At 47.2% G+C, this 25,932-nt stretch overlaps 1 protein-coding gene across 1 annotated transcript in view; it reads left to right on the top strand.

The window, feature by feature from the left end:
* The first annotated feature begins 17,032 nt into the window (after nt 1-17,032).
* Nucleotides 17,033-25,932, top strand: part of LOC140116994 (olfactory receptor 5AP2-like) — a 30,153-nt gene continuing 21,253 nt past the window's right edge. Inside the window, exon 1 of the mRNA XM_072133424.1 lies at nt 17,033-17,805. Within this exon, the coding sequence (XP_071989525.1) occupies nt 17,033-17,805 (773 nt within the window). The remainder of the gene's footprint in view (nt 17,806-25,932) is intronic.

Genomic DNA, 25,932 nt, shown 5'->3' with positions numbered 1-25,932 from the left:
ACAGCGCTGACAGGCTGACGCTTATTAAAATGAATAAAGGCTGGATTTCTCAGAATTTCCAATCTCCACCAGGTGAAGGAAGCTCAACCTGAATAATTGATCCACTCCTCCTCCTCCTCCTCATTTTCCTCCTTCTCCTCCTCTTTGTACAGTAAAGCAGAGGAAAATGGCTATTTTTTGACAGGGCCCACTGGCTCTTGCTATAGTACTTCATGCATTTAATTTTTCTGGAGGGCCACCTACCCGGTCCTCTGTTTGAAACAATTTTTGTGAGTGCCACATACAGGCACTCAATCTATTCCATTTTTCTGGAGGGCCACCTACCCGGTCCTCTGTTTTAAAAAATTTTTGGGACTGCCACATACAGGCACTCAATCTATTCCATTTTACTGGAGGGCCACCTACCTGCTCCTCTGGTTTGAAGAATTTTTGGGACTGCCACATACAGGCACTCAATCTATTCCATTTTACTGGAGGGCCACCTACCTGCTCCTCTGGTTTGAAACATTTTTGGGACTGCCACATACAGGCACTCAATCTATTCCATTTTACTGGAGGGCCACCTACCTGCTCCTCTGGTTTGAAACATTTTTGGGACTGCCACATACAGGCACTCAATCTATTCCATTTTACTGCAGGGCCACCTACCTGCTCCTCTGGTTTGAACAATTTTTGGGACTGCCACATACAGGCACTCAATCTATTCCATTTTACTGGAGGGCCACCTACCTGCTCCTCTGGTTTGAAGAATTTTTGGGACTGCCACATACAGGCACTCAATCTATTCCATTTTACTGCAGGGCCACCTACCTGCTCCTCTGGTTTGAAACATTTTTGGGACTGCCACATACAGGCACTCAATCTATTCCATTTTACTGGAGGGCCACCTACCTGCTCCTCTGGTTTGAAAAATGTTTGGGACTGCCACATACAGGCACTATCCAAATTAAATTGTCTCCATAGCAGCCTCCACACGTTGTCTCCATTGCTACCTCCAAAAGTCGTCCATATAGCTGCCTCCATACATCGTCCCTTTATCAAACGAGGTGTGTCAGGCAGAAATTTGGGTTGTTTTCATGGATTCCACATCAAAGTTGTTAACTTTGTCGCCACCCTGCTGTGTTATCCACAAAATATACTGGCAAACTTTTACCATTTAGGGATATTATTTCAGCGCTTCTTGCGCATCTGTTTACATTCCCCTCACCCGGCATATCCTAAACTTATAAGAACGCTACTACACTTGATCTTATACAAAAGGTTCTTAGAAGTGCTGTTTGGGGAGTAGCCTAGAGACAGGGGCTTGGATTGGCGAAAGCTCGCCTGGCAGCGGAGCGCCAGCTCCATGCGCATCATGCGCTTCTTGCGCATCTGTTTACATTCCCCTCACCCGCCATATCCCAAACTTATAAGAACGCTACTACACTTAACTTGGTGCAGGCTGGGACCGAGTCTGACCCTGGGGCTGCTCATATACTGGCGACGCAGAGAATTGCGGGGCCTACCTCGGTCCAGGTCTCAAAGGCCTACTATACCTCCTCCCAACCCTCCTCCACCTCCTCCTCCTCCGAATTACCATCCGTGGGCATGGCGCCATCAGTCGGTAGCTCTAGGCACAGCAGCAGTGCCGTCGCTAAGCGACAGCAGGCGGTGCTCAAACTGCTGAGCCTAGGCGATAAAAGGCACACCGCCCAAGAGCTATTACAGGGCATTCCACATCAAAGTTGTTAACTTTGTCGCCACCCTGCTGTGTAATCCACAAAATATACTGGCAAACTTTTACCATTTAGGGATATTATTTCAGCGCTTCTTGCGCATCTGTTTACATTCCCCTCACCCGGCATATCCTAAACTTATAAGAACGCTACTACACTTGATCTTATACAAAAGGTTCTTAGAAGTGCTGTTTGGGGAGTAGCCTAGAAACAGGGGCTTGGATTGGCGAAAGCTCGCCTGGCTGCAGAGCGCCAGCTCCATCACAAGATCCAACTAACATAGTTGCAGCACCTTTAATCTACTACTAGTTCACTGCCTCCATAATAATAATAATCTTTATTTATATAGCGTCATCATATTCTGCAGCGCTTTACAAATCATAGGAAACAAATACAAATGTAATGTAACAGAGCACAACATTTGTATGGAACAACAGGAGTGAGGTCCCTGCTCGCCAGAGCTTACGGTTTATGAAGATGATGGGGTAACACGAGGTAAAAGAATATTTAATGGTCAAGCCATTCTTCTTAGGGAATAGAACAAAATATAATAAATGGATTTGCTGTCGCTTGAACCACTCAGCCGTCATCTTATATACCAGGTCCAGGGTGAATGGGACTGCAGAGAAGTCTGGTGCCTGTTGGTTGCTGGATAACAGATGGGAGGACGACACAGGACGGGTTAGTAGAAGAGTTAAAACTTCATGCAGTTAATGAGTGTTATAGGCTTGCCTAAAGAAATGGGTTTTAAGAGCACGTTTGAAACTTTGGAGGTTAGGTATTAGTCTGATAGTCCGGGGCAGAGCATTCCATAGAATTGGTGCAGCTCTAGAGAAGTCTTGTAGACGCGAGTGGGAGGTCCGCACTAGGGTAGAGGTTAATCTAAGATCACTGGCGGATCTAAGAGCACGGGTTGGGCGATAGACTGAGATAAGAGAGGAGAGGTAGGGGGGTGCAGCATTATACAGAGCTTTATGGATGAGGGTTATTATTATTTTAAACTGTATTCGAAAGGAGACTGGCAGCCAGTGCAGCGACTGGCATGAACTGTAAGCATACATGGTCCCCTTATCAAACGAGCTGTGTCAGGCAGAATTTTGGGTTGTTTTCATGGCTTCCACAACAAACTTGTTAACTTTGTCGCCACCCTGCTGTGTAATCCACAAAATATACTGGCAAACTTTTATCATGTACCGATATTATTTGAGCGCTTCTTGCTCACCTCCTTTGGTTCCTCTCTGCCACCCATTGGTTTGAAGCCTGAGTCCATTTAGGGTATGTCGCCATGACACTCTCTAGCCTGCTGCCGCTGCCTCTGCATGCCGTCCCCTATAGTGTCAGGGTCAATTATTAGATGTTTTAGATGCTATCTAGCTTCATTCTGTCACTCTGTCATGGCCATGCTGTTGCCCATAATTTTGGCATAATGGTGCGATTAAGCAGCCTCAGAGGCATCCATGCATGCTGCCCCTGCTGTTTCCTGTCCATTTCCGTGGTGTTTCCATCCTTTTCTGAGGTTCCCAGGTGTTTGGCCAAGCTTCCCTGTGCAGAGCCTTGGTCCCCTTGAAAAATGCTCGAGTCTCCCATTGACTTCAATGGGGTTCGTTATTCGAGACGAGCACTCGAGCATCGGGAAAAGTTCGTCTCGAATAACGAGTACCCGAGCATTTTAGTGTTCGCTCATCTCTAATATTAACCCATAATATCCAAAATCAGGCATAGAATCACACATCATTGAGCTCTGGAAGCTGTATGCTCCCAGCTGGCAAGTCGGCCAACCGAGCAACCACCATCTCATATCTTCCACCATTCCGCCTGCTGTGACCTGAAATTAACTACAAATACAAAGGTAAAATATTACAAAATTACATAACATCTTAATAACAGGGGAGGAGTGAGAACACATCTTAAAGGCACAAATCACCTAACCTATTAAAGTGCAATAGTACCCAAACTTTTACCCCTTTGCATCTAATAACGTCAGCCCCCAGTCTAGGGGTACCTTCCTTAAACAGTCAGGTGTACCCCACATATAAATGTGTACAAATATGTATATATTTTTTAAGGGAAAGGGGGGCCCAGAAGAAATCTGCTATGGGGCCCAGGCTTTCCTAGTTACGCCCCTGCCCCTTAGCATCCATTTGGAAAGCTGAAGGTGGAAATGGTCGCAATTACTGGCGGTTTATTAGTAATTGTGATCAATTCAGGAGTCTTATTCCAGAAAATTGCACAAGCCCTGAGAGACTGAGACTAGACCCCTATCCAGGGGGCAGCATGTCGGCCATCATTGTAGTGTTCATTTAGCCCCATTTTCAGGGGAGAACCTCGGGAGCTACAGCCTCAAGAGGACGGTATCTGGGAGCTACACAAATCCAGTTCTATCTCGTTTTTGCCTACTATCAGATTCTGCAATGTCGCTGTTGATTTTTTTGGACCACAATAAAGAACTGTAAATTTGATCTATTGGTCTCCTTGTGTCAGTCGACAGAATTGTGCCACACACTCAATGTTAAAGGTGCACCAAAAAATAAGGGTGCCGCAGATTAATGAAGACTGTGCGCCACTTTTCATGAATCTGGCACGTTGTGCACACTACACAGGCAAATGCACATAGTACAGACTGCACTACTGGTGCTAAATGTGGTCCAGTGTGTCCTCCTATCACTTCTAGGGATGACTGACTGTCCTATGCCATGACCCCCCACATCATCACACCAGCAGGGGGCAGTGTGTTCTCCTGTCAGTACTAGGGGTGACTATCCTATATCATCTCCCTACACATCATCACACCAGCAGGGGGCAGTGTGTTCTCCTGTCAGTACTAGGGGTGACTGATTGTCCTATGTTATCTCCCCACACATCATCACACCAGCAGGGTCAGTGTGTTCTCCTGTCAGTACTAGGTGTGACTGACTGTCCTATGTCACCTCCCCAAACCGCTGCAGGACGGGAGCGTTGTGCTGGTAACCACAAGGGGAAAACTCAAGAATCCAAACAGTGAATATTCAGGATGGCAGCTTTAAAAACAAACAAAAAAATGCCTCAATTAATAAGCGTTCAGTGCACGCTTCCCCCCCAGTTTATAGGAAGCCAGCACACTCTCCCCCAGTATATAGGTGGCCAGCACACTGCACTCAGTACATAGGTAGCCTGCATACTGCCTCCCCTCCAGTACATAGGTAGTCAGAAAACTGCACCCCCAGTACATAGGTAGCCAGCACACTGCCTACCCCCGAGTACATAGGTAGCCAGCACACTGCACCATCCCCAGTATGTAGTTAGCAGAAAACTGCATCCCCCAGTATATAGTTAACCAGTGCACTGCCCCCCAGTTTGTAGGTATCCAGCAAACTTCCTCCCTCAGTACATATATAGCAGCATACTGCCCCCGTACCAGTATGTAGGTAACCCAGAACACCGTCCCCCAGTATATGTGGGACCAGCAAACTGCCCCCCAGTATATAGGTAGCCAGCACACTGCATCCTCCCCACTATAAAGGTAGCAGCACACTGCCACCCCAGTATCAAGGTAGCCAGCACACTGCCTCCCCCCACTACAAAGGTAGCCCACACAGTGCCCCCCAGAATCTAGGTAGCCAGCACACTGCCTACCCCCTGGTACATAGGTAGCCAGCACACTGCACCATCCCCAGTATGCAGATAGTAGAAAACTGCATCCCCCCAGTATGTAGGTAACCAGTGCACTGCCCCCAGTTTATAGGTATCCAGCAAACTGCCTCCCACAGTACATAGATAGCAGCTCACTGCTTCCCTTCCAGTATATAGGTAGCCTAGCACACTGTCTTCCAGTATATAGGGGGGCAGCAAACTGCCCCCCAGTATATAGGTAGCCAGCACACTGCACCCTCCCCAGTATATAGGAAGCAGCACACTGCCCTCCATAAAATAGGGGGCCAGCAAACTGCCCCATCCAGTATATAAGTAGCCAGCACACTGCACCTTCCCCAGTATTAAGGTATCTGGCACACTGTAGCCCCAATATATAGGTAGCCAGCCCACTACACCCTCTCCAGCATATAGCTAGTAGCTCACTGCCCCCCAGTATATAAGTATCCTAGCATGCTGCAATATTCACCAGAATACTGCCCCCTCCAGTATCTAGGTAGCCAGCACATTGCCCCCCCCAGTATTTAGGTAGCAGCACATTGCACCCTCCCGAGTATATAGGTAGCCAGCACACTGCCTCCCCCCCAGTACATAGGTAGCCAGCACACTGCCCCCCAGTTCATAGGTAGCCTGCACCGTGCCCCGCCCCAAGTTTTTAGGTAGCCAGCACACTGCCCCCTCTCTAGTTTATAGCTAGTAGCACACTGCCCCCCCCCTGTATATAGCTATCCTAGCATGCTGCAATATTCACCAGTATATAGATATCCAGCACACTGCCCCCTCTCAAGTATATAGGTAGCAGCAGACTGCCCTTCAGTATATAGGTAGCCAGCACACTGCCTCCCCCCAGTAAATAGGTAGCCTGCACATTGCCCCCCCCAGTATTTAGGTAGCCAGCACACTGCCCCCTCTCTAGTTTATAGCTAGTAGCACACTGCCCCCCAGTATATAGGTATCCTAGCATGCTGCAATATTCACCAGTATATAGATATCCAGCACACTGCCCTCTCTCAAGTATATAGGTAGCAGCAGACTGCCCTTCAGTATATAGGTAGCCAGCACACTGCCCCCCCCAGTAAATAGGTAGCCTGCACATTGCCCCCCCTCCTATTTAGGTAGCCAGCACACTGCCCCCTCTCTAGTTTATAGCTAGTAGCACACTGCCCCCCAGTATATAGGTATCCTAGCATGCTGCAATATTCACCAGTATATAGATATCCAGCACACTGCCCTCTCTCAAGTATATAGGTAGCAGCAGACTGCCCTTCAGTATATAGGTAGCCAGCACACTGCCCCCCCAGTAAATAGGTAGCCTGCACATTGCCCCCCCTCCTATTTAGGTAGCCAGCACACTGCCCCCCAGAATGTAGGTAGCCAGCACACTGCCCCCTCTCCAGTATATAGCTAGTAGCACACTGCCCCCCAGTATATAGGTATCCTAGCATGCTGCATTATTCACCAGAATATAGATATCCAGCACACTGCCCCCTCTCAAGTATATAGGTAGCAGCACACTGCCCCCCCCCCCAAAATTTAGCTAGCCAGCACACTGCCTACCCCAGTACATAGGTAGCCTGCACCTTGCCCCCCCCAGTATTTAGGTAGCCAGCACACTGCCCCCCAGAATGTAGGTAGCCAGCATATTGCCCCCCCCCAGAATTTAGGTAGCAGCACACTGCACCCTCCCGAGTATATAGGTAGCCAGCACACTGCCTCCCCCCAGTACATAGGTAGCCAGCACCTTGCCCCCCCTCCCCAGTATTTAGGTAGCCAGCACACTGCCCCCTCTCTAGTTTATAGCTAGTATCACACTGCCCCCCAGTATATAGGTATCCTAGCATGCTGCAATATTCACCAGTATATAGATATCCAGCACACTGCCCCCTCTCAAGTATATAGGTAGCAGCAGGCTGCCCTTCAGTATATAGGTAGCCAGCACACTGCCTCCCCCCAGTAAATAGGTAGCCTGCACACTGCCCCCCTCCCAGTATTTAGGTAGCCAGCACACTGCCCCCAAGAATGTAGGTAGCCAGCACACTGCCCCCCAGAATGTAGGTAGCCAGCACACTGCTCCCCAGTAGCATGCTGCAATATTCACCAGAATATAGATATCCAGCACACTGCCCCCTCTTAAGTATATAGGTAGCAGCACACTGCCCCCCAGTATTTAGCTAGCCAGCACACTGCCTACTCCAGTACATAGGTAGCCTGCACCTTGCCCCCCCCCAGTATTTAGGTAGCCAGCACACTGCCCCCTCTCCAGTATATAGCTAGTAGCACACTGCCCCCCAGTATATATAGGTATCCTAGCATGCTGCAATATTCACCAGTATATAGATATCCAGCACACTACCCCCTCTCAAGTATATAGGTAGCAGCAGACTGCCCTCAGTATATAGGTAGCCAGCACACTGCCTCCCCCAAGTACATAAGTAGCCTGCACATTGCCCCCCCCAGTATCTAGGTAGCCAGCACACTGCCCCCAAGAATGTAGGTAGCCAGCACACTGCCCCCCCAGTATTTAGGTAGCAGCACACTGCACCCTCCCGAGTATATAGGTAGCCAGCACACTGCCTCCCCCCCAGTACATAGGTAGCCTGCACACTGCCCCCCCCAGCCCCTTAGGGTACTAGAGCCCTGGGCTCACTACAATACAACTTCATTGCAGTATTTGGCAATTCTGTAACTAATCTGTATCAGTCTGTCACAGGAAAAATCGGAATGATGCAAAAACTCTAAGAAGTTGACGTAAAATGTATCAACCCCCATGCAACTATGTGATAAGATGCACATACACTGGAGAGATTCACTGCCGTTATTCATATATCTGTGTAATAATCTCATAATAATAACATAATGTAATAATCAGGTGACTGTATAATATGTGCGATGTGTCGTGTCCCTCCTGTATGTGACATGTTGCATCCTCTGCAGATCCGACCTCCCGCTGGGACCAGGTTTCCATATAGAACACATCGTCCTCAGAGGAAAGTATCATCCTTATAAAACCTCCGCACATGAGATGTGATGCTGGATTACTACCCACATGTGTGTCCTGCAGTGACATGGGACTGCTGGTTATACCGTATTACAGAGAGGTGACCGTATCCACAGACTGAGGAACAGCAGAAGAGCAAAAACACCAAAAACACACAAAAAGCTATAACAAAACATCACATGGGAAGAAGATCAGCAGTCACTGTACTAATCTGTGAAGGTACAATGTGATGTCACCCTGGTATGTGTTACATAGGACTGCAGGTCACATGTACTACATGATCTGTACTCAGAGAGATATCACTGTGTTATCTGTGGTGTTACATAGGACTGCAGGTCACATCTAGTACATGATCTGTACTCAGAGATATCACTGTGTTATCTGTGGTGTTACATAGGACTGCAGGACACATCTACTACATGATCTGTACTCAGAGAGATATCACTGTGTTATCTGTGGTGTTACATAGGACTGCAGGACACATCTACTACATGATCTGTACTCAGGGAGATATCACTGTGTTATCTGTGGTGTTACATAGGACTGCAGATCACATCTACTACACGATCTGTACTCAGAGATATCACTGTGTTATCTGTGGTGTTACATAGGACTGCAGGACACATCTACTACATGATCTGTACTCAGAGAGATATCACTGTGTTATCTGTGGTGTTACATAGGACTGCAGGGCACATCTACTACATGATCTGTACTCAGAGAGATATCACTGTGTTATCTGTGGTGTTACATAGGACTGCAGGACACATCTACTACATGATCTGTACTCAGAGCATAGCTCCCAACCGTCCTGATTTTGCCGGAAAAGTCCCGTTTTTCTTACCTCTGCCCGCGTCACGGGCAGCTATGAGATTGTCACGGATTCTCCCCCCAGGTCCCGCTGTATCCCGGCGCTGTGTCCCCATAATAAAAACTTTGAAAGCCTGAACTCACAGTACAGAATGGCTTCTACAGACATCGGGAGGGAATCCTTTTCAGAGAAGTGTCGGCTTAGCGGAGAGCAGGGACCACATCATCAGGTCAGATCAGCATCTGTCCATATATGGTCACTGCATCTCCTAGGGTTCCCCAGAGCAGACATCGGGAGGGAATCCTTTTCAGAGAAGTGTCGGCTTAGCGGAGAGCAGGGACCACATCATCAGGTCAGATCAGCATCTGTCCATATATGGTCTCTGCATCTCCTAGGGTTCCCCAGAGCAGACATCGGGAGGGAATCCTTTTCAGAGAAGTGTCGGCTTAGCGGAGAGCAGGGACCACGTCATCAGGTCAGATCAGCATCTGTCCATATATGGTCTCTGCATCTCCTAGGGTTCCCCAGAGCAGACATCGGGAGGGAATCCTTTTCAGAGAAGTGTCGGGCTTAGCCGGAGAGCAGGGACCACATCATCAGGTCAGATCAGCATCTGTCCATATATGGTCAGTGCATCTCCTAGGCTTCCCCAGAGCAGACATCGGGAGGGAATCCTTTTCAGAGAAGTGTCGGGCTCAGCTGAGAGCAGGGACCACGCCATCAGCTTCAGATCAGCATCTGTCCATATATGGTCACTGCATCTCCTAGGGTTCCCCAGAGCAGACATCATCGGGCAGGGAATCCTTTTCAGAGAAGTGTCGGGCTCAGCTGAGAGAGCAGGGACCACGTCATCAGGTCAGATCAGTATCTGTCCATATATGGTCTCCAGGGCTTCCCCAGACACAAGCTCTTTATATAATTAAATTACATAAAGTTTTTGCCAGGCTGAGATTCAAACCTGGGACCTTGTGCACCATAGACAGGAGCTTAACTAACTGAGCTATAAGCCCAGTGATACAGGGCTGAGGATTTCTGATAACTAAGACATGTTATCTGCCAGTGTTACACTGTGACTCAGACTAATGCACTGATATATAGAGAGGGATCTTCTCAGAGATTATTATTGTAATTATTGAAACAATTATTATTATTATTTTAAATTTTATTATTTTTATTATTATGGAGATTATTATTAATAATAGTAAAAATAATAATAATCATCTCAATAATAATAATAATAATAATAGTCTCAATAATTACAATAATCTCTGAGAAGATCCCTCCCTATATACCAAGGCATTAAATCTGTGTCACAGTGTAACAGTAGTCATAGTTCTTAGTTACCAGAATTCTCCACCTTGTTAGTCATTAAGGTTATAGCTCAGATGGTTGGGGCACTGTGTCATTATTGTACATGGACACTGCAGGTTCTAGGTTCAAATCCCAATGAGGATAATTTTTTTTTTTTTTTTTTTTTTTAATTGAGATGATTTTTATTATTGTAATATGGCTAAAATTTGGGGCGTGGCCAGGGAGTGATTGGGGGTGTGCCTTAGGGGGATCGCTACGCATGCCGCCATTTTGTCCCTCTTTCCCTTTCACAAATGTTGGGAGGTATGTCAGAGAGATATCACTGTGCTATCCGTGGTGTTACATAGGACTGCAGGACACATCTACTACATGATCTGTACTCAGAGATATCACTGTGTTATCTGTGGTGTTACATAGGACTGCAGGTCACATCTACTACATGATCTGTACTCAGAGAGATATCACTGTGTTATCTGTGGTGTTACATAGGACTGCAGGTCACATCTACTACATGATCTGTGCTCAGAGATATCACTGTGTTATCTGTGGTGTTACATAGGACTGCAGGACACATCTACTACATGATCTGTACTCAGAGAGATATCACTGTGTTATCTGTGGTGTTACATAGGACTGCAGGTCACATCTACTACATGATCTGTACTCAGAGAGATATCACTGTGTTATCTGTGGTGTTACATAGGACTGCAGGACACATCTACTACATGATCTGTACTCAGAGATATCACTGTGTTATCTGTGGTGTTACATAGGACTGCAGGGCACATCTACTACATGATCTGTACTCAGAGATATCACTGTGTTATCTGTGGTGTTACATAGGACTGCAGGACACATCTACTACATGTTCTGTACTCAGAGATATCACTGTGTTATCTGTGGTGTTACATAGGACTGCAGGACACATCTACTACATGATCTGTACTCAGAGATATCACTGTGTTATCTGTGGTGTTACATAGGACTGCAGGGCACATCTACTACATGATCTGTACTCAGAGATATCACTGTGTTATCTGTGGTGTTACATAGGACTGCAGGACACATCTACTACATGTTCTGTACTCAGAGATATCACTGTGTTATCTGTGGTGTTACATAGGACTGCAGGACACATCTACTACATGATCTGTACTCAGAGAGATATCACTGTGTTATCTGTGGTGTTACATAGGACTGCAGGACACATCTACTACATGATCTGTACTCAGAGAGATATCACTGTGTTATCTGTGGTGTTTCATAGGACTGCAGGACACATCTACTACATGATCTGTACTCAGAGATATCACTGTGTTATCTGTGGTGTTACATAGGACTGCAGGACACATCTACTACATGATCTGTACTCAGAGAGATATCACTGTGTTATCTGTGGTGTTACATAGGACTGCAGGACACATCTACTACATGATCTGTACTCAGAGAGATATCACTGTGTTATCTGTGGTGTTACATAGGACTGCAGGTGACATCTACTACATGATCTGTACTCAGAGAGATATCACTGTGTTATCTGTGGTGTTACATAGGACTGCAGGACACATATACTACATGATCTGTACTCAGAGAGATATCACTGTGTTATCTGTGGTGTTACATAGGACTGCAGGTCACATCTACTACATGATCTGTACTCAGAGAGATATCACTGTGTTATCTATGGTGTTACATAGGACTGCAGGACACATCTACTACATGATCTATACTCAGAGTTATCACTGTGTTATCTGTGGTGTTACATAGGACTGCAGGACACATCTACTACATGATCTGTACTCAGAGAGATATCACTGTGTTATCTGTGGTGTTACATAGGACTGCAGGACACATCTACTACATGACCTGTACTCAGGGAGATATCACTGTGTTATTCGTTGTGTTACATAGGACTGCAGGACACATCTACTACATGATCTGTACTCAGAGAGATATCACTGTGTTATCTGTGGCGTTACATAGGACTGCAGGACACATCTACTTCATGATCTGTACTCAGAGAGATATCACTGTGTTATCTGTGGTGTTACATAGGACTGCAGGGCACATCTACTACATGATCTGTACTCAGAGAGATATCACTGTGTTATCTCTGGCGTTACATAGGACTGCAGGACACATCTACTACATGATCTGTACTCAGAGAGATATCACTGTGTTATCTGTGGTGTTACATAGGACTGCAGGACACATCTACTACATGATCTGTACTCAGAGAGATATCACTGTGTTATCTGTGGTGTTACATAGGACTGCAGGGCACATCTACTACATGATCTGTACTCAGAGATATCACTGTGTTATCTCTGGCGTTACATAGGACTGCAGGGCACATCTACTACATGATCTGTACTCAGAGATATCACTGTGTTATCTGTGGTGTTACATAGGACTGCAGGGCACATCTACTACATGATCTGTACTCAGAGAGATATCACTGTGTTATCTCTGGCGTTACATAGGACTGCAGGGCACATCTACTACATGATCTGTACTCAGAGATATCACTGTGTTATCTGTGTTGTTACATAGGACTGCAGGTCACATCTACTACATGATCTGTACTCAGAGAGATATCACTGTGTTATCTGTGGTGTTACATAGGACTGCAGGGCACATCTACTACATGATCTGTACTCAGAGAGATATCACTGTGTTATCTCTGGCGTTACATAGGACTGCAGGGCACATCTACTACATGATCTGTACTCAGAGATATCACTGTGTTATCTGTGGTGTTACATAGGACTGCAGGGCACATCTACTACATGATCTGTACTCAGAGATATCACTGTGTTATCTGTGGTGTTACATAGGACTGCAGGACACATCTACTACATGATCTGTACTCAGAGAGATATCACTGTGTTATCTGTGGTGTTACATAGGACTGCAGGACACATATACTACATGATCTGTACTCAGAGAGATATCACTGTGTTATCTGTGGTGTTACATAGGACTGCAGGACACATCTACTACATGATCTGTACTCAGAGATATCACTGTGTTATCTGTGGCGTTACATAGGACTGCAGGACACATCTACTTCATGATCTGTACTCAGAGAGATATCACTGTGTTATCTCTGGCGTTACATAGGACTGCAGGGCACATCTACTACATGATCTGTACTCAGAGATATCACTGTGTTATCTGTGTTGTTACATAGGACTGCAGGTCACATCTACTACATGATCTGTACTCAGAGAGATATCACTGTGTTATCTGTGGTGTTACATAGGACTGCAGGGCACATCTACTACATGATCTGTACTCAGAGATATCACTGTGTTATCTGTGGTGTTACATAGGACTGCAGGACACATCTACTACATGATCTGTACTCAGAGATATCACTGTGTTATCTGTGGTGTTACATAGGACTGCAGGACACATCTACTACATGATCTGTACTCAGAGAGATATCACTGTGTTATCTCTGGCGTTACATAGGACTGCAGGGCACATCTACTACATGATCTGTACTCAGAGATATCACTGTGTTATCTGTGGTGTTACATAGGACTGCAGGACACATCTACTACATGATCTGTACTCAGAGATATCACTGTGTTTTCTCTGGCGTTACATAGGACTGCAGGGCACATCTACTACATGATCTGTACTCAGAGATATCACTGTGTTATCTGTGGTGTTACATAGGACTGCAGGACACATCTACTACATGATCTGTACTCAGAGAGATATCACTGTGTTATATGTGGTGTTACATAGGACTGCAGGGCACATCTACTACATGATCTGTACTCAGAGATATCACTGTGTTATCTGTGGTGTTACATAGGACTGCAGGACACATCTACTACATGATCTGTACTCAGAGAGATATCACTGTGTTATCTGTGGTGTTACATAGGACTGCAGGACACATATACTACATGATCTGTACTCAGAGAGATATCACTGTGTTATCTGTGGTGTTACATAGGACTGCAGGACACATCTACTACATGATCTGTACTCAGAGATATCACTGTGTTATCTGTGGTGTTACATAGGACTGCAGGACACATCTACTACATGATCTGTACTCAGAGATATCACTGTGTTATCTGTGGTGTTACATAGGACTGCAGGACACATCTACTACATGATCTGTACTCAGAGAGATATCACTGTGTTATCTGTGGTGTTACATAGGACTGCAGGTCACATCTACTACATGATCTGTACTCAGAGATATCACTGTGTTATCTGTGGTGTTACATAGGACTGCAGGACACATCTACTACATGATCTGTACTCAGAGAGATATCACTGTGTTATCTGTGGTGTTACATAGGACTGCAGGTCACATCTACTACATGATCTGTACTCAGAGATATCACTGTGTTATCTGTGGTGTTACATAGGACTGCAGGACACATCTACTACATGATCTGTACTCAGAGATATCACTGTGTTATCTGTGGTGTTACATAGGACTGCAGGACACATCTACTACATGATCTGTACTCAGAGAGATATCACTGTGTTATCTGTGGTGTTACATAGGACTGCAGGACACATCTACTACATGATCTGTACTCAGAGAGATATCACTGTGTTATCTGTGGTGTTACATAGGACTGCAGGTCACATCTACTACATGATCTGTACTCAGAGATATCACTGTGTTATCTGTGGTGTTACATAGGACTGCAGGTCACATGTTACATTGATGAGATTTAGTAGCTGAGATAGTTGGGTTATTCTTAGCTCTTTTGGGGTTATGTGCTATTTCGTACCTTTCCTGGGGGCATTTGGTGATGGGCTCCTTTTTTTGCTGGTATCTAGTACTCCGACCTCCACAAATACAGTCCTGGCCAATGTACCCCAGTCCAACACTGTTAAGGTTTTTATTTACTTTAAACACTAAGGGCCACATTTATCACTTTTCTGCACGTAAGTGTAGTAGTTGCGCCTAAATTCCACCAGAATTATCACAAGCTACAACCATCTGTGATAAGTATATTTTCTGCCTCTTATTAATCACTTTACTTTAACACAGTTTAGGCGCAGTTTAGGCGCAATGTTAGATTCGGGCACTTACATGTGATCCTGCTACAAGCTCCTCTCTGCTTCTCCCACAGCCCAGAATGAAGATAACACTCACAGCAGCACTCAGGTGTGTGACACCCTGCACCCAGTGACCTCCTCAGCAGGGGCTTCTCCTGGAGGGGATCCACCAGTGCTGGTCTCCTGCTGCACCCCTGTAATTCTGCACAGTATCCCCCTCAGACACTGTGCAGAATTACATGTAGTATCTGCAACATTCTGTTCTCTTCTCTCTTGCTCTGAGCTGAGGATTCTGCAGAATGTTTAGTAAATAGAAGGTGATGAACTGTAAATAGAGTCTGCAGCTCCTGTCTGTATTATCTGTACTAGTGTCTGCAGAGTATCTCATGTCTGTATGATCTGTTCTAGTGTCTGCAGTGTCTGGCTGAGCTTTGCTGCTAGAAATGAGCTGTTCTGCACAGGGGCTCAGTGCTTTCTTCTCAGTTAACGCCAGCTCCGGGCTGGAGTGTTTTTGCACCCGTTTTGCGCCTAAATGAAAACGTTGCAAGTGATGAATATCATTAGGCGCAGCAAAACATCTGGATTGGTAAGATAGATGAGGGAAAGCTGGTTATTTTTGCTGCGCGGCTAGTTTGGCGTTTAGTCGCAAAAATGGCACAAAAACAGTGCGCCTGAATGAAAAGGCGCAAAAACAACAGAAAAAACGAGTGATACATGTGACCCTAAGTTTTAGGTCATAATCAGAGATGAGCGAGCATACTCATTCGAGCATTAGTGTACTCAAAACTGCTCGGTGCTCAGACGAGTATTTTGCCCGCTCGAGAACGAGTAATAGTAATAGATTTGCATCAAAGATTTGAATAGAATAAAATAATAGAACCTTGGGACATAATAATAGAATAGAAAAAAAGATTTAATAGTATAGCAATCCTGATAAAAATGTGCTCGCTTGCCCTTGGTGATTAATTGTTGCGAGGTCTAAGCGTGACAACTGTGTGAAGAATGAGATTTGTGTTTGGCTTCCAGTATTTTTTTTTTTTTTGACCGGCTACATACAGTAGGAAAAAAGTATCTACTCACTTTTTTAGAAAAAAATGAGAAAAAAATTTCAAACTCTTATTACTCATTCCGGGGTGTATCTGATTAGCATTTTTTTTATTTGCTTGTGGCTGGGCTTGCTGGCACTAGTAGTGCAGCTGCTACTATTGTGACGAATTTGAGACTATTTTTGGCTCTTAGTGACACCCCTGCTGTTTCCTGCCCATTTCTGAGGTTCCCAGGTGTTTGGCCAAGCTTCCCTGTGCAGAGCCTTGGTCCCCTTGAAAAATGCTCGAGTCTCCCATTGACTTCAATGGGGCTCGTTATTCGAAACGAGCACTCGAGCATCGGGAGAAGTTTGACTCGAGTAACGAGTACCCGAGCATTTTAGTGCCCGCTCATCTCTAGTCATAATGAATAATGTTTTCTCACTTCATTTTTATATTTTACAGATTCCTGATTTTAGTAGAAGTTTAAAGTCAGAACAAGATGGAGAACGCGTCCAAGATAAACACGTATCTTGTTCTTGTTGGAATCGTGGAGATGGAGCACCTCCGGCATCTTTACGCCACGTTGGCCCTAATAATCTACATTGTCACCATGATAATGTGTTCAATGATGGTGTACACTGTGTGGTCAGAAGAGACTCTCCATGAGCCCATGTATATCTTCATAGGTAATCTGGTGGTCAATGCCATGACTTCAAATTCGGCTGTTCTCCTCAAGCTTGGGATTGACCTGTTGTTCAATTTTAACACCATATCCTTGACAGGATGTCTCCTCCAAGCCTTTTGCATTCAGAGCTGTGCCTCTATTGAATATTTTACCTTCACGGTCATGGCTTATGATCGATACTTAGCTGTTTGCCATCCATTGAGATACCCAACCCTGATGACCAATGGTAGAGCTTTCCAAATAATATTTGTTGAATTAGTTTATGTCGTTGCAAGTATTGGCATAGCAGTGGCTTTAGTTGCCAGGTTTTCCCTGTGTGGAATGAATATTAACACTATCGCCTGTGAGACTTTCACTCTTCTACATCTGGCCTGTGGTGACACAACTGTCAACAACATCTTTGGCACCATCATGACCCTGGCCATGATAGTTGGTTGTATACTGGTGGTTATCTACTGCTACATAAGGACAGTTCTAGTCTGCCTAAAGATCTCAGCTGAGTCCAGACAGAAGGCCATCCACACCCTGGTCACCCACATTGTCACATTCTCTACATACCTGGCCACCACTCTTTTCGTTATATTCCGGTACAGGTTGGGCAGTGGTTCCCTCTCGGTTGTAAGTCAAGTCTTCATCTATATAACATGCCTTCTTATTTCTGTACTCATGAACCCTCTCATATATGGGATGAGGATGGAGGTTCTTAGAATTAAAATGATTGAAAAGTTACAAAAAATTTGCTTGACATAACAAAACAACTTCTGGATGTGCCAAGTTTATAGTTGTAATTTCAAGAGGTTCATGAGGTCAACCACTTCTCTAAAAATCCACATCCTTATGATAACCAAAGGTCAAGCTTCTTGTTTAGTAATAATAAGGAATGGTTGTTCATTTTTGACATAAGAGGAAGCTGGAATTTTTCATTATGGTCAACATTTTGAAAAGAAGAGTCAAGGACTGTAATGGGATTTCTCAAGGTTCCCTGGGCCGGCCAGATGGGATTCTACTGGACAGTTCTGCAGTCTGCTCAATATATGTGTGTATATTCTCTCCTTTTTCTTTCTTATTGCTTCTCGTCCATTTTTTATGTTTTCCCTTCTGGTGGTATGGAGAGATACCTAGTTTGGCAGTCCAACTCTGCCAAGATGATGCATCCATGTTTCTACCTGAAGAAGATTTGAAGAACCTCTTAACAGAGTGTCAAAACCTTCTATGGGCTGTTACAGAACATTATCTGGCCAAGGCAGCAGATGGGCATGAGGCCAGCAGCAATGTATCTGCTTTTCTGAGTCAGATGGAATCGGGGAACTCACCACATGACCTACACGACCTTCAGTTTGGTAGTAAGTTAGTGATGGTCTAAGTAAACATGTTCAACTGGGTATCACCTGATGCAGCTCTCATAGCCAAAGAATACAAGCCAATCCGAGATTATGTAGAATGACAATCCCTCGAGCTCCCCAGACCTGAATTAAATTCAATATTAGGAATCAGTGCTTCCAACACTACTAGTGCCATAGACTCAAGGAGTTCCCTCAGAAGATCATATTGAAACCAACTATCATGTTATTGGGAGGATGCTTGGATGTGGTTAGGAGGATATACGGACACATGGAGCCTGTACACACAACCTCGGCACATGATGACCTGCTACAATGAAATTTATTTAATATTGATCGTTTATTTGGTTTTCCCTTGACAGTTGTGATCTAAGAGAGAGAAGAAGAACATGCACCAGTGTACGATGAACGTCCACCCTTGATGTTGATCTCTGTTATATCGGGTAGCTTTGGCCTCCTGATGTATTAGTTGGCTGGCTGTCTAAAATCTACGCCAGGTGCTACTTTGTGTGTGTTTGCGCCATAACCTTCAGACCTTCAGTCATGAAAGTTTGAAGGCAAGTCCCCCCCATCACAGTGGCGTAACAATTGGGCCCCTGACTGCTACGGGGCCCGTTCTACGCAGGGGCCCGGAATGGACAGCTTTTTGTGCTGTTCTCTCGGGCCCCTCTCTCCCTGCAAAGCGCACAGCGGTAACAGGTGCCTCTTGAGGCACAATGTAATGGAGCACCGCCTGCTGTGCTGAATGCACCCACTCTCCTACCCACCGCATAGCCACTCTCCCACCTGCTGGCACATCTGTGCACTCACCGACCCCTATGGCTACGTTCTTCCTGAATGCACAGCTGCCAGTACTAGGAACTGATGAGCACCACCTCCTGAAAGCATAGCCGGCCAAACTCTCAGAACCGCTGCCTGGCCAACAATCCCCCTCCTTCCCCCGCTCTCCCCCCGCCCTGGCACAGACTCATGCCTCCCAGACAGCACAGCCACCTGCCTGCATGCACCGCTGCCCACCAGGACAAGTAGCTTTATGGGGCACATTTACTTACCCAGTCCGGAGGAGATCCAGAAAGTGGATTGTTCTATAACAGTTCGCTGAATGTCTTGCTTCCACACTCAGGTCCGCAGAAGTTCACAATCTTCCTCCTTGTGTATGTAAGTGCATGGCTTGCATCACAATTTTTAAGTTAAATCCTGCGGTTTGTCAGAATCAGTCGGATCGTCCAAAGGCCCAAACCCCGATTTGAGGCCCACACACAAGGTAACTAACATACGAATTGCTGATACTTGTAGTTCTACCTGGGTATTTGTACTATTTATGTATATATATATATATATATATATATATATATATATATATATATGCAACACCCTCGCCGATGCAAGGCAGAGGGGTTGTTGCGAATACATCCCACCATGTAGCTTGCAGCCTGTGAAGGGTCTGATCAACCCCACAGCAGGTCCCTACATAACACAGATGAGCACTGCAGCGATAGAGTCTGCCTGGTAAGGCAGGAGTTAATTACTTTGTGTGATGTAATTCCAGCAACCAATCACATGTGTTATCCTAATGAATCTGTGAGCTGAGATGTAATTGGAGGATTAGCCACCACCTGACCAGTGGGAGTAACAAAACCCCTGGTCAGGAATCTTCTAGAGTTGAGAAGAAGTCAGTTCTATCTCAGAAGAGAGTCCAGTGTGAGGAGAGAGTTCACTCTCTCAGATTAGAGACTCAGAAGAGTCAGTGCAGCCAGCACACCAGACCAGAGCAGGAGAGCCCAGCTCCCTGCCTGAAGAGTGGAGCTGAGAGCTAGTTAGTGAGAGGAAAGGGGTATCATCCTACCTTCAAGGGTGATATCTGAAGCAACCCAGGACAAGCTGAAGCATCCTACTAGGACACAGCTATCTCCCAGCCTGCCATTGCATCCAGGCTGATAATCTACTCCTGTGGCTCCCTCCAACTGCATCTCCAGCATTCTACCATTCTGTCAAGGCACGTTGCTACTGTTCCTGTCGGTTCCAATAAAGAACTGTAAGTTATTCTTGTTCAACGTCTGCCTCCGTCTGGTCCCTGCTTCTACGGCTGTCACCATCACGGGCACCCTGTCCACCACACAGAGACTCATACTCTAGACACCAAAGGGTTGCCCCAGGGAGAACCGCTATAGCAGCCTCTCCCTCATCATTTCTTGCCAACACCACCCTGCTGGAGACCTGCCATGCTGTAGAACAGCCCTCCGGTTCCCCATACCAAGCACCGTGACACTAGCGTGCCTAGGCCGCAACCACCAACCATTCAGGTACTGAGGGCCCCGGCTGTCTCCAGGTCCCAAGAAAAGGCTAGGCCCCAGTGGGGGATATTGCAAGTGGCGTCACGAACAGGATTTATACATCTGTGCCTTATTCTGGCATTATAGACTGTCCTTTATTACCAAGACTGTGCTGCCTAACCCTGCTGCCATTCGGGTTTAGGCCCAAGTGATTGTGTGCATTTCTACATTAAACTGTATTACTGCTGCCACATGCTGTTGAGCACCGCTCCAGGTTAAGAGAGTTAAGAGGTTAAATCCTGCAAAGAACTTTGTCAGCTCTGCAACATCCGGCGCTGCCGCGCCTGAAGCATTTACCTCAGAGGTTGTGGCGCAGCAAGCATTTCCAACCCCCTGCGTGAGTGGCGCGAAATACCGTGGAGGAGGAGCTGGAGCGTGTGCGGCCGGCAGCGAAGAGGGTTAATCGTCCATCTTGGATTTCGGTGCAGGCCGCGCCTGAAGCCTGCCAGCAGCGTGCACCACATCCGGAGTTCCGGCGCACGTGTCCTGCGACTAGAGGAGAGCACCGCTGAGCATCACCGAGCCCCTGCTGCCTGCCGGACATCGGGAACGGAGTCCTTCGTGAACCGGAGCTGTCCTGTCACCGCGGCTGATCCTGAGTGAGTACCGCTGGGGAAGTTAAAAGGGGGTAGAGATTGTTTCCGACGCTAGGTTATTGGCTCACCTCCCAGGGAATAGTGACTGTGTCTTAAAGTGCCCACGTCCCATTCTAGCCATTGCCCATAGCAACGGACATTGTGTAACCCTGCAGACTTCACTCAGCTAGGCCAGTCATGCCCGCTCAGGTCGAAGATACGGGATATGGAGCAGGTCCCGTCCCCTGGTCCCTCCTCAGGGTACCGGAGCATGTTAAGCCCGCCAGAGAGTCCCTTCAGCCCTGCTACAGCCAGTGTCCCCGGGACTCCCACCGTTATGCCTCTGACTATGCCATACTATCTGGGGGCCCCCTGGTTACCCCACTACGAGGGAGAATTACACACTCTCCCTGAATTCAGAGACAAGTTGTTAGCCACTTTCGCCCTGTACCTGCTCACAGAGGAACAGAAAGTGAGCATCCTAACCGGGCAGTTGAAAGGACCCGCTCTCCGGGAAGTCAAGTCTTGGCCCCGAGAACAGCGCCAGAATGTGGTCCAAATTCTCAATAGGCTGCGCAACACCTTTGACAAATGTACTGCCTCAGAGTTAAAGCAGAAGCCTCAAGAGTCCCTCAGAGACCTTGCCCTCTCCCTACAGGATATATGGAAGGCCATAACCCGTCTTGACCCCAAAGAGGCTGAAACCTCTGACCAAACCCTGAGGGAACAATTAATGAATGGACTTGTTGATAGGAATCAAAGGTGTCAACTAAAGATAATGAGGCAGATTTACTTACCCGGTCCATCCGCGATCCAGCGGCGTGTTCTCTGTGCTGGATTCGGGTCCGGTCGGGATTTATTAAGGTAGTTCCTCCGCCGTCCACCAGGTAGCGCTGCTGTGCTGAAAAGCATTGGAACGCGCTGGAGTTCACCGAGCCGGGCTGAGTGAAGGTAAGCGCAAGCTCCGCGACAGATTTTTTGTTTTAAATGCGGCAGTTTTTCCGAATCCGTCGGGTTTTCGTTCGGCCACGCCCCCCGATTTCTGTCGCGTGCATGCCAGCGACGATGCGCCACAATCCGATCCCGTGCGCCAAAATCCCGGGGCAATTCAGGGAGAATCAACGCAAATCGGGCCCTTAGTAAATGACCCCCAATCTCTTCTCAACATGCCCAGGCCTCCTTTCTTGAGTTTAAGGAAATTGCCATTGATATATTAGGGGACCGACAGCCTACTGGACCGCAGAAAGATCCTGAACCCGCGGAAATAGAAGACTCTGCTCTAGCTTGCCATCCAACACAGCTGACATCACCTACTCCTGCGGCTACGGAAGTTGCTGGTTTAGCAGGACAGGTCCCTAATCTGATGGACACTCTGAGTAAAATACTCGATTGGTTGACCCAATTGGAAGTGACTGTCTCCTCCATGAGGAAGAAACCTCCAGAGGCCTCTGTATGGGCAGCTACCCCTCGTGACTCCCCGGCCAAACCGCGCCCAAGGGAAGCGAAGTCGTTAAGCACCTGGAGTCAGAAGGAACCCCGCCAGCTGTGCAGCTACTGCCGTAAATACGGGCATGAAGAGGATGGATGTCGTCAGTTAAACGACAAACCCTTGGAGCTAAGGGACAACCCCCAAGGGAAGAACCTCAAAGTCCCTGAGATGCCAACTGGATGCCCAGGTTCGTGGGGACTCACCCCATGATTCATGTAACCATCAACGGAGTTACCCTACCGGCCTTAATCGATACCGGCTCTCAAGTGACCACCCACCGGAGTGCTACCTTTGAGAAATGCCGAGGAGGAGCATCCTTAGTTCAGCCTCCCAAGGCTTACTTGAACATTATTGCTACGAACGGAAAACCCGTACCCATCCGTGGCTACTGGGAGCCCACACTAACCATTGGAGACGCTGAGTTAACCAGACAGAGCGTAGTGGTGACAAGAGTACTCGAAAACGGTAACTTCTCCCTGGTACTGGGTACCAATTTCCTCCGCAACTGCTACCCTGAGGTGCTGAAGGCTCTCCACGACTCCCTGCCAACAGTGCCCAACGGTTTCCGGAAGGTAATTCAGGAGACTATGCAGGTTCTAGCGGCGCAACAGAAGTTTGCTGGCCCTAATGGAGAAATCTACAGATCCCGGATCAAAGATCCCCAACCTGTCCGCCTTCAACCTGGGACTGAGACGTTAGTATGGTGTCGAGCCTGCATGGGCGTCCAAGGTCAAGACTACCAGGCGATAGTAGAACCTCTACCAGCTGATGAAGACCTACCCATTCTAGCCGCCAGGAGCCTAGTCACTGTATCCTGAGGACAAGTACCCATTCGTCTACTAAATGTGGGAGACTCCCCAGTAGATCTGAGAAAATACCAAGCTGTAGCCACTCTCTTCAGCGTCCATCTTGAAGACTTAGTGGAAACCTCTCGGTCTGCCTCCCAACAGTTGGAAGTGAAGCAAAGTGCTGAAGGTGAGCCTGCCGAGCAATCCTGGTGGCTTGAGCTCAATATTGGAGACGACGATTTTACTCCTGCAGACCAAGTACAAGGTGTCCTGGATGTCGTTATGAAGCACCACCAGGCCTTCAGCAAACACCCACTGGATTTTGGGCAGACTACCCTGATCCAACATACCATCCCTACTGGCTCTAATCCTCCTATCAAGGAGCGATACCGGCCCATACCTCTAGCCCGCTATCAAAAGGTGAAAAAGCTTTTACAAGAGATGAAGACAACCAACGTTATCCGGGAGAGTCACAGCCCATGGGCTGCCCTGCTGAAAAAGAAGGATGGAACCCTTCGATTCTGTGTTGACTATAGGAAGATCAACAATATCACCCACAAGGATGCCTATCTGCTGCCTCGAATCGAGGAATCCCTCGCAGCCCTAGGGCCAGCTGCCAACTTTTCTACCCTGGATCTGACCAGTGGCTACTGGCAAGTGGCCATGGTGCCGGAAGACAGAGAGAAGACGGCTTTCACCACCCCAATGGGCCTGTTCGAGTTCAACAACATGCCGTTCGGGCTATGCAACGCCCTAGGCACATTTCAACGGCTGATGGAGAGATGTTTGGGTCACCGAAACTTCGAGACCGTCCTGTTATACTTGGACGACATCATCATCTACTCCAAGACCTATGAAGACCACCTCCACCATCTGGCTGAAGTCTTCCAAATCCTGACCCAACATGGGTTGAAGGTCAAGCCGTCCAAGTGCCACCTGCTACAACCTAGCATCAAGTACCTGGGACATGTGGTGAGCGCTCATGGAATTGAGCCAGGTCCAGAGAAGATTGCAGCTGTCCATGACTGGCCTACCCCGTCAACCATACGGGACATCAAAAGCTTCCTGGGCTTTGCCAGTTATTACAGGCGTTTTATCCCGAAGTTTGCCCAGCTGCTCAAGCAACGGTTGACTGAGCCTCCGGTGTTGCGATATCCAGACTACGATCTGCCTTTCACCCTATACACCGATGCCAGCAAGCAAGGCCTAGGGGCTGTACTATCCCAGCTCCAGAACGGAACTGAAAGGGTCATAGCCTACGCCAGCCGTTCCCTCCGAGACCCGGAGCAAAATGACCAGAACTACAGTTCCTTCAAGTTGGAGTTTCTGGCGTTAGTCTGGGCCGAAAAGTTCAAGGACTACCTGGCTGCATCCTTCTTCACTGTCTTCACGGACAATAATTCCTTGGCGCATCTGAACACCGCTCGTCTTGGAGCACTGGAACAACGGTGGGCCTCCAGACTTGCCAACTTCAACTTTACCATCAAGTATCGGGCTGGCAAGACCAATGACAACGCCGACGCTCTGTCCCGTCTCCCTGACCAGTGGGAGGGACCCTCCACGGATGCTCAGTGGGAAGATGTGGAGATGCCGGCGTTCTATGCCCGGTTTGTGCACCAAGATGCCCAGAGAGTTTACTCCTTACCCTCAGAAGCAGCGCCAGCTACTCCTCAGGAAGAGTCAGAGCCCCCTGCGGAAAAGGACCTCTGAATGAGTATTCAGGCTGATAGCCGCGCCATAGGAGAATTGATGGACTATCTCTCTAGTGGGCGAGTGCCTATAAGAATCCGTCGGAGAAGAGCTGATGGAGAATTGTATCAATTGTGGCGCCTGAGATAGACTCTGAACATGCATCAGGGCCTGTTAAAGAGAAGAACTGTGGACCCTATCACTTATGACCGGCTGTATCAGATTGTGATTCCCAGGAGGGACGCCAAGATAGTACTGGATATGTACCATGACCAGTCCGGACACTTTGGCGCTCAGAAGACTGAAGCCACCCTCTGAAGGCACTTCTACTGGGTCAACATGAAGCCCAACATCGAAGCCTGGTGTCGGGAATGCCCAACCTGCACCACCGCTCGAGGAGAGCGACACAATCAGAGGGCCCATCTACATCCCATTGTGAGCCAACGTCCCTTAGAGATCCTGGCATTGGATCATGTGAAGTTGGAGCCCAGCAGATCAGG

The sequence above is a fragment of the Engystomops pustulosus genome, chromosome 2 (genome assembly GCF_040894005.1).
Source record: "Engystomops pustulosus chromosome 2, aEngPut4.maternal, whole genome shotgun sequence".
Lineage (NCBI taxonomy): Eukaryota > Metazoa > Chordata > Amphibia > Anura > Leptodactylidae > Engystomops > Engystomops pustulosus.
The sequence above is the reverse complement of the archived record's forward strand: the minus strand, read 5'-3'. Positions and strand labels throughout refer to the sequence as shown.